Source organism: Vombatus ursinus, unplaced genomic scaffold (assembly GCF_900497805.2).
Source record: "Vombatus ursinus unplaced genomic scaffold, bare-nosed wombat genome assembly UNPS02000577.1, whole genome shotgun sequence".
NCBI classification, from domain to species: domain Eukaryota; kingdom Metazoa; phylum Chordata; class Mammalia; order Diprotodontia; family Vombatidae; genus Vombatus; species Vombatus ursinus.
This window is the reverse complement of record NW_020940355.1, coordinates 12,397,523-12,407,600: the sequence shown is the minus strand read 5'-3', so window position 1 is coordinate 12,407,600 and position 10,078 is coordinate 12,397,523. Positions and strand designations below refer to the sequence as shown.

At 41.1% G+C, this 10,078-nt stretch overlaps 1 protein-coding gene across 3 annotated transcripts in view; it reads right to left on the bottom strand.

The window, feature by feature from the left end:
• Positions 1-294: 294 nt before the first annotated feature.
• The window catches only part of GFOD1 (glucose-fructose oxidoreductase domain containing 1), a 149,852-nt gene continuing 140,068 nt past the window's right edge, over positions 295-10,078 (bottom strand). For all 3 annotated transcript variants that reach the window (XM_027845749.1, XM_027845901.1, XM_027845816.1), the window contains exon 2: positions 295-4,117. In XM_027845749.1, the coding sequence (XP_027701550.1) occupies positions 3,198-4,117 (920 nt within the window). In that variant the 3' untranslated portion in view covers positions 295-3,197. The remainder of the gene's footprint in view (positions 4,118-10,078) is intronic.

Here is a 10,078-nt window from a genome sequence, read left to right as displayed (position 1 = left end):
AGCCAGAAGGGGATCAGCAATTGCTGGGGTTGTCCAGGTTTAGTAGATGTCCCAGTAGCCTTGGGGGTTCTAGCCCCAGTTTACCAGGGAATTTAGAGATATGGAAAGAGACCTCCCCTAGCTTCTTTGTAAGAGGTTCAGATCCATGGTATGGAACTTTACATATAATATCAGGTTTTTTTTTTTTTTTTAATATTGATCTATTTTACTGCCTTTTTTCTCTTTCTCTTTTCCTTTATTTAAAAAAAAAACAACACCATTATACAGGATGGCTCTTTGGGAAAAGGAGGAAGAACATTCATAGGACAAAGTCTAAGCAATGTAAAAACAAAATATAACATACAAATCTTTTTTTTTAAGCCATTGCTTATTTCCTCTCCATCTACAAAGACTTTGACTCTATTGGCACTGGGACAGAAGTTAAGACCCAAGAATTGAGTCATGTTGGATTTTATCTCTGACTTTTTAACTAAGAGAACCATCCTACCTTTAGTTATTTCTGTTTCCTGTACCTGCACCAGAGGCATCCCAGGAGCCATTCTTTGGGGTTTCCTTGGCTAAAATGTTCATTTCTGTGTTTTTCTTAATTAGGAAATACACACTGCTTCTACATCCTGTCTTCAAAGAGGCACTCACAGGCTACCAAAAAGGACCCTGAATTTCTACCATTTGAAAATATCTCCCTACCATTATGGTGAGTTTCCAAGGATTTTCCTAATTATAGAATGTCACTTGGAATTTTGAAACAAAGAGAATAATAGAGTAATGTGCCTTTCCCTCTCTCTCTTCCTGGTGACAACCATCTCTTTCAAAACAGGCTGGGATTTAAGCACTTTTTTCACTCAGGCCCCACAGAATCTATTTACCCAAAGGTAAGCATTCCACCTAGCCCTGAAACCTAGGAAAAGAGGGATGGGAGGTCCTGCCACAGGTGAATGTCTCAAAGAAATGGAGCTCCTGAAGAAGTCTAAGGTGATTCCAAGGAGACTTCTCAATCCTACCAAATTTTCCATTTTGGATCTACTGCAGCAAGAGGCTGGAACTCCTGATGTAATGGCTTTAGGTCAGTGACCAAAATGTATAGGATGCTACAGTTAGGCTCCTCAGCAGAGAGGGTGAATTGTTTCAATCTTGATGATTCTCATTGGAAACAGCAGAACATTTCCAGTAGGATTTCAATTTATTTTTAAAAAATTGAATGTACTGTAGTAGCCCAGGGACTCACAGTATATGTCAGTGGTGGGGAGGGAAAGGGGAGAAAAGAAGCTAATAATCCTAGTCAACTTGGACATTCACCTGCCCAATGGCAATGGACTGTACCAGACGCTTTCTAGAGGTCTCTTCTAATTCTGTTTTCAGTTAACTGAAAAGTAGCTCAAAGTTCTTGCTTTCCCCACTGAAGTAAGCTTTCTTCCCTTGGCATGAGTCTGTGACAGACACGGGAGCAATGCTTTATCAATGACTTTCTACCTTCCACCCAGAGAATCACCAAATCACAGGTTTAGAGCTGGAAGGGACCACAGAGGTCATCTTGTCCAATCCCCTCCTTTTATAGAGTAGGAAACTGAGGCACAGAGAGGCTAAGGGACCTGCCAAGGCAGAGTAGTTTTGTAGGGGTAGTCATAAATCAGAGAAACCCAAACCCCATCAAACCAAAGAAATATTAAAAATTATGCCCTTTGATTTCATTTTAAAAGGTCATACCCAAAATCCATCAGAGGCTGACCTAGATCTTGGGAACAAAGGCAAGTCAGATGATCCTTACTTCTCTAAGGAGGCAGGGAAGAAAGGATTCTTTTTAGAGATATGAGGGACTAACCAGCTCTCTCCCTTTCAAACCTACAGAGGAAAAAAATCTGAGCAATAGTTCCAGAACATTTTTTCTTCACATTTCCAGATGAATAGAAAGAGGTTTAATACAGTTCAAGGCAATTCCAAAAGTGTTGTGAGCTTTAAATTCAGTCTGGGCTGTTATACCTATGATGTCAAATCACCTGTTTTCTCTCATTCTGTACCAAGAGCAGATGGGGCTGTCAGCCAAGTATACTTGGACTTCACTGGGTGCTATCTTCTGTAATATTGTATGTACCTGAGGTTTGAGCTGTGCAATTACCTTGGCAGACAAAACTGTGTTAGAGTAATTTATGGTCTCTCTGGTATCCATAAATCCTAATTCAACCTCAAGCTAAAATCTAATGAGTGTCACAGTGAGGTTTCAATATGGTTATTCAAACTGTTGATGGATTCAGGTTGTTTCTCCAATTCTAGTCCTGTCTCCTAACCCAACTTTGTAAAAAAAAAAATCAAAGTGAGCTCTGCTTTCTGCTTCTCACCAGTAATGGGGGGAAACCAATTGGTGTAAGTCATTTTTTGCAAAGACCCTTACTGACAATCTGCAAGGGGAGGGAGGGATAAGAAGCAGAGAGTAAGTGGAAAGGGGACTGTGTCATCCAGAAAAGCTATACTCTTCCCTACAGAATAAGGTTTGGTGATGCTTTCTCATTCAAACACTATAGTCTGAAAGGTGGCTGCCCAGCCTCCAAGCATTATCATGCTTGATAATCCCCTTATACCCATCTACTGCACACACACACACACACACACACACACACTCTGCTCATCCTTTTCATCTAGAGAAAACTGACATATGTGGAGATATGAGACTGCAGGACCACATGGTGCCAGAATTGGGTATCAGGAAGGTCTTTCATGCCAGCAGCAAACACAGCTAGCCATTGAGTGCAGCCTGATCTTACAACATCATGTGACTGGGAGGGAAAGTTGGGATGGATGCATATGTGGGGTGTAGAGCCGCGTGTAGAGAAAAGTGATGCAGACAGAAGGCAGGGAAGGTTTAAAAAAAAAAAAGCCTTCTACTTTTCACAGTAAATGCAAAAGAGGCAGATAAACCACATAGGAATTTCCACCTTGAGCTCAGTCAGCTAGCACTACTGGCTGCTGACCAGACAAGTGCAGCCCAGAAGACTCTGAATCCTCATGTGGTTAGTTCATGCCCACAAAGAATCCTGTTTGGGGTCCACTCCCCACAAACCCTTAGGTTTTCTTTTTTTTTGCAGCAAAGAAGGGGTTTCATTTCCTCCACTCCCCCAAAAGCATTCAGCTTCATTCTTTCTCCACCTCCCCAATGTCACTGCCATCCCCAAATTTCCTATGGCCACCATTGTCCCTAACCCATGCTAGCAATACAGAGACATCCTGCTCCTGCGCATGGCCTCGCTGATCAGGTAGGCAGGGCTCAGCTCTGGCTCCTCAGTCATGATGGTGATGTTCTGCCACTCCCCTGTTTGGCTGGACCGTTTGATGGTGTCTACCACACAGAGGGCATAGAGGCAGTCATCAAAGGTGGCGGCCATGGTGAGGGGCCGCCCGTCCCAGGTCCGTCGGTCTTCCTGGTCCTGGAAGGCCTGCCGTACTGCCTGCATCATCTTGATGGTGCCCCGTAGGTACGGGGAGGGGATGTCACTGAAGGCTTTCTCTGGCAGCAGGGAATTGCTGACAGGAGTAGCATCTTGAAGCAGGAGTTCCTGCTGCGGGGCACTGTTCTGCTGGCCATAGAGATCTGTGCCAGCTGCCATCAGCCGCCCAGCAGAACCCACCACGATTATGTCCTGCTTGAATTCCCCCGGCACGTTAAAATTGAGGGTTACAGTACAGCACACACCACCCTCCAACAACATCTGGAAGGTGCAGAAGTCATCGCTGGTGATCTGGCGGATGCCCTTGATGTGGTCTGTCTGCTTCACGAAGGTCTTGAGCAGCCCATGAACTTTCACTGCCTTCTGGCTGGTGAGGAAGGTCAGGAGATCAATGATGTAAGTGCCCACAGAGTGAAGACCCCCGCCTCCCATCAGGTCATCACAACTCCAGTTGTACTTCTTGCCCAGGAGGCTCCCACTGTGCACCTGAACCTCACATACCAGCAGGTCCCCTACGTAGCCTTCCTGGATGAGCTGCTTCATACGCACAAAGGCAGGCAGGAAGCGCAGGACGTTGCCCATGATGCTCATGAGTTTGGGGTAGTAGTGGGCAGCCGACATCATCCGGAAGGCATCCAGGGGTGTAGCTGTTCGGTCACAGATGACATTCTTCCCAATACCTTTAAGGAGGAAAAGAGAATGTAAGAGGTCAGACTTGTACCGGGAGATGAGAAGTACTATTAGCACTGTTACCCCTGAAATTAATGTTGGGCTTGGGAGAATGACTCAGGTGACTGTAAGATATTTTCATGAGTATAAAAGGACAAATGTAAAGAGGACATTTTTAGAGGATTTCATCTCCCGTGCCATCTCTTCAACGTTGACTTGACAATTCTAGTGAGTGCCCGTCAATGGTTTTTTAGAATCCTTTTGAAGTCCTTCATAGCTGGTGAGGAATCACTTACTCTATAGGTCAGGGTATCAGGTGCTATCACTGCTAACAGTCTCCTCATCCCCTTAAATGTGATTGGGAGGAGGTAGGATGGAATATTTTTGGCTAATCATGAGAAATCAACTTTTCCCAAGTTTGGGAACTTCTTCCATCCATAGAACACAATACTTCTTTAACTCCATAGGTAAGTCTTGGAGAGCAGCCTGAGGCCGGCTAAATGATTTGCTAGTGATAACATAGCTAGTAAGCGCCAGAAGTGGGATTCAATTACGGGTCTCAAAATCCATCATTCTACCCATTTATGTAATGCTGTGAAGCAATCTGGAATAGTGGATGGAGAGTTGACTTTGAAATCATAGAGGCTTGAGTTCAAGCCTTTGACACATACTGTCTATGTGACCCTGGTTGAGTCACTTAACCGCTAAGTTGCACTTAGGCAACTCTCTAAGACTATATGTTTTTGACAAGGTGCTGACCTGCATTGTTATAAATATTTTTTGTTGTTGTTGTTTTTTTGGTGAGGCAATCAGGGTTAAGTGACTTGCTCAGGGTCACACAACTAGTAAATGTCAAATGTCTGAAGCCAGATTTGAACTCAGGTCCTCCTGACTCCAAGACTGGCGCTCTATCTACTACACCACCTAGCTGCCCCATGACCTGCATCATTAAAGTTAGTTTTTTTCTCCTGGGAGTTCCCTATACCAATAAAATCACAGGTCCAGACCTTATCCTGTTCCTGTGTGATACTACCTCATGAATACATGCATAAGACATATGTTTATTACATAGTAGTTAAGGGTATATTATTAAACCATAAAAGATAAATAAATATTGGCTATTTGAACCCAAGGATTTCGTTAGGAGGCAGATGACACTAGCAAGGGCCTTCAACTGGGATCCACTAATTTGTTCTTTAAAAATATTTTTATAACTGTATTCCAATACATTTGTTTTCCTTTGTAATCCCATGAATTTTAGTTATTTAAAAACATTCTTGGAGCAGAGAGGTGGCGCTGGTGTCAGGAGGACCTGAGTTCAAATCTGGCCTCAGATACTAGCTGTGTGACCCTGGGCAAGTCACTTAATTTCCAATTGCCTCTAAAACAAAAAACAAAAACAAATCCCCCCAAAAAGTCTTCTAAGAAAGGGTCTGTAGGCTTTACTAGACTGCCAAAGGGGTCCAGGACAGACACAGAAAAAGCTAAGAGTGCCTACTTTAAGGAAAGAAAAAGTAATTTTAGTCCAATAGAGGTTAGGGACCAGAAGAATTCAACCAGTAGCTCAGTATGAACTGGGAAAAGAAGACACTCTAAAGAGAAAAAGAGAAAATGGGCACCTGCCATGCACAAGAAACTATGCTGAGCTACAGGGATACAGAGGTCAAATGAAAAATTGTCTTGGCTCTCAAAGAGTTAACATTCTTCTAGACTTTTCAGGAAATTAGCCAGGAAAATTCTAGGTCAATCAGGGTCAGAGAACCAGCATGGTATAGTATAGGATTTGAAGTCCATGGGCTTGTTTTTATATATATATATATATATATATTTTGATAACTGTATTTCAATATAATTGCTTTCTTTTGTAATCCTCTGCATTTTATTTTATGCATCCAAAAACATTTTGAGAAATGGTTAGGAATCCCTGGTATAGGGGAAACAGTGCTGGAGCCAAAGGACTTGAGTGCAAATGTCTGTTCTAATGGCTGCATACTGCAGATGCAAGTCATTTCATCTCTCTGAGCCTCAGTTTCCTCATTTGTGAAATGATGGGGTTGAATTTCATATTCCCTAAGATTCTTTCCAACTCTAAAATTCTAGGTCTGGAGTTAGATTCTATGAGGTCAGTAAGTCTTATCTCTAGACTTCTGTATTTGCTGTAGTTACCTGAAATTGACTATCTACCCCTTCATCAATCTTCCTATCTATAGTGAAACAGAACTCTAGAAGACAGACCTGAGAGTCATGACACATTCCTAGGAAAAAAATGAGTACAAGATACCCGGGGGGGGGGGGGACAGGGAGGGAGGTAGGCAGGGGGTAGGAAGAGGCTATGTTGCTGAGACAGGCCTCAAGAAAGAACCCCAAGGAGCAGCTAGATGGCGCAGTGGATAGAGCACCGGTCCTGAAGTCAAGAGGAACTGAGTTCAAATCCATCCTCAGACCAAACACTTGCCACTTACTAGCTGTGTGATCCTGGGCAAGTCACTTAACCCCAATTGCCTAAAAAAAAAAAATAAATCTTTAAAAAAAAAAAACAGAAAGAACCCCAAGTCTTTAGGTTGTTGCAGGAAAGGCAGGGATCCAGTTGTGCCAAACACCAATGCCATTAAATTAATCAGCCTCTAGTGTCAGAGTACATGGCTAAGTTCTGAATGATAGGTTATTGCATTGCAACTCTATTGCATTGAGTTTTTATTATAGTTTGCAGGACATGATTTAACTTGCAAGCATGTCCAAATCCAAATAAAAGCTATGCAATAACAAGGTCCTTTCTGTTAAATATTTTTCAAATGTGGATTCCAGCAGAGCGTATTTCCTTTAGATGAAAATTGCCCATACAAAATGGCAGCCTGGTCAATTACATTATGTTCTCCCTGGCATAGCATCAAGACTCAAGAAGCATTTCTCAATAGATTAATATATAGCTATGTGTATTCATACATATATAATATATACACACAGATATAATACATACATATATATATGCACACACATATATGTATAATAGAAGATTGGATCTTCTTTTGCTTATGTCTCCCCAATATCCATAATATTTACAAAGGTAAAGCAATAAGGGTATTATTTTTATGTATGTTTGTTTATATAGCTTTATATACATACACATATACATCCCATATGTATATCCATATGGGCATTACAGTATATATGTGTATTTATGTAGTTCTATATACCTACACATTTATAAATTAATGGCCTGCTTTATTTTTATAATTCTGACCCTGGAATAAAATGACTGCCAACAGCTGGTAAGAGAATACATCTCCTATCCTATTCCATATAAGTCAAGCTGATTCTGCACCCCTGGCATCCACGAATCCAAAAGCAACAACTGGTCAAATTAAACCTTGGGGCTCCTTTAACTCAGAGCAACAGAGTCAGAACGTGACAGAAGGAACCAGGAGTGGGCTGGCAGGCCTTTGGTTTATATTAATATTAAGATTTTGTGCCTCCCTCAAACATTAGACTTTTCTAACGTGGTGATAGAATCCTTAGAATCTTTTAACATAGCTTCATGCACTCAGAGGCAAATTTATCTATAAACAAGTTAATAAGTCATTGCATATTAGCTTACTCATGACTAGCTGGTATTCCCAAAAGCAACATAAGACCTGTTGGATACACACAGTGGCCTACTCCAGTTAGGACCCCAGAACTAGGACCTTTAGTAGGTACTTTCTCAACATAATCTATTCAAGCTAAACTAATTTACACTTGCAACTCTGCTGTGTAATGGCATTTTTAAAAAAAAATCATTGCAATCTACATAATCTACTCCCCATTTGGTATAATTGCCAGTGTATTGGATTTGAAGTCAGGAGTCCAAAGATCTAGTTCTGGCTTTTCTACTAATTAGCTATATGATCTTGGGAAAGTCACTTGATTTCTCTACGTCTAAGAATCTTCATCTGTAAAATGGGTTGTGGGGGTGGAGGAGAAAGGATTGGAACGACTAGAGTTCTAGCCCTCAATTTCTGTACTTTTAGATTAGTGACTCATTGAGGGTGACTATTGGCTTCTCCATTACTTATGTATCCCTGGTATCCACAGCACCTACAAAGGTAAAAAGTATTATTACGCTCCGCACCCAGCAGTATTGTTGTCCAAGAATTGCCTCCCTGTGACTCTGTTATCACTCTCCTGCAAAATTCATGCTTTCCCAATGGATATGAAGGATCTGGAGAAGTATGGGAAGATACATAAATTAATACAGAGAAAAGCAAACAGAATCCGGGAAACAATATACGGAGTGATAACAACGATATGGCAGAAATAACAATGAAATGAAACCGAAAGCTGTAAATTAATAATAATGAATAGGCTTGGTTATAGAGAAGAATGGAGAAAATGCATCTTCCTCCCTTCATTACAAAGATGGTAGACTATGAGAGTGGAATATTGCATATACTGTCAAACATAGTCAATGTGTTAGTTGGTTTTGCCAAACTATGTTTTTCTGTTTCTTTTTAAATCTTTGTTACAATGTTATCTATGTATGTGTGTATGAAATCTATGACTTCTAGACTAGTACAAGATCTATTTTTCAATATATTATCTTCAAAATCCAAAAGATTTTTTTCGCAGGGTTTGGCACCTTAAAACAACAGGTAAGGGGTAAGGAAGTCAGTCACAAAACCAGTACCTTCCCTTCATCTATGTTCCATCTCATCTTGAGAAATAATGAAGACTATAGTCCTGGCACCTAAGTATCAGAGTGAAAACCACCAGAGTTTTCACTAAATGCACCTGCCTTTTGGACTCTGAAGAAAGGAAAAGTGGAAGAAGGAGGCTCCAAACACGCATTCTGAAGACACTATGTGAAATCTTTAGTGAAATCTGTTGGTAGAAAGAGGCTCTCTTCAAGTTTAAAAAAAAAAATCCAATACTTATCACTAGCTATTCATGTTGGAACCTGCTCTAGGAATACTATAAACTAGGTGAAACTTGGATTTGAGACCATCAGATTCCAGCTGGCCATTCCTTCCTTCCATCTATCTAATATCCTGATAATATGATATTATAATACCTCTTTCTCCTACACATAGCCCCACCATTAAAATTAGTTTCAACTCTAAGACTTAAGTCAAAGGGAAGAAGTTCTAATTGAAAAATTTCACCAAATAGTAGGTGGGGGAAGGTATACTTTGGAACATGGTACATGTCCAGAATTCCTTTGAAATTTCCCATCATGTGATCTACTCTCTCTTTTTGCCTAAAGCCAAGTGTCTCTACAACCTAGAGAACACCACTTGTAGAGACAGACTACTTTCTTCTCAGGAAATGCAAACAGTCTTTTGCCTTCTAATTCATTTTTATTTTTCAACAAATCTAGATCACTGGTACTTCAATACTACAGGTATTTTGGGTATCTCTATATCCATAACTATAACTAACACATGAGATTTCTTCCTATACCTTGTTGTTAAGGGGTCCCCTGAATTTTTTTGAGTTGTCATATGGACCCAGAGTATGCAGGAGGCCCTGAACGTCAAAGCCCCCACTGAACTGACATAGTGTATTGTTTGTATCCCAAGCTGGACTCCCTGTGTGTCCTTGGGAGTCAAGACAAGTGCTAGTCAGTATGCGTTAGGTTGGGAAATTGCTTGTGTGGCTGGGAATCTTGTAGATAAGCAGACCACTCCATCTTCCTAGTCTAGCAGTTCCCAAGGGAAAAGAATGTGGCTTTTGCCATAGCTTTGCTCCTCTCCTTTGGGAGGGGTTTAGTCCATTTCCCACCTTTATTGCACCTTTCCCCCTCTAATGCCATGCCCCTTTAGGTGGAGATTTGTGTTTCTTCCTTCTTCCTTTGTCCTACTGTTATAAAAATGCAAACTTCTGTATGAACTATGAACCCTTGGATTCCACATGTATGTTCATTTCTCTTGTAATAAACCCAGTTTTCACTTAAGTTTCATGAAGTTGTGATTACCTGTTGACTACCCAGAGAGGGA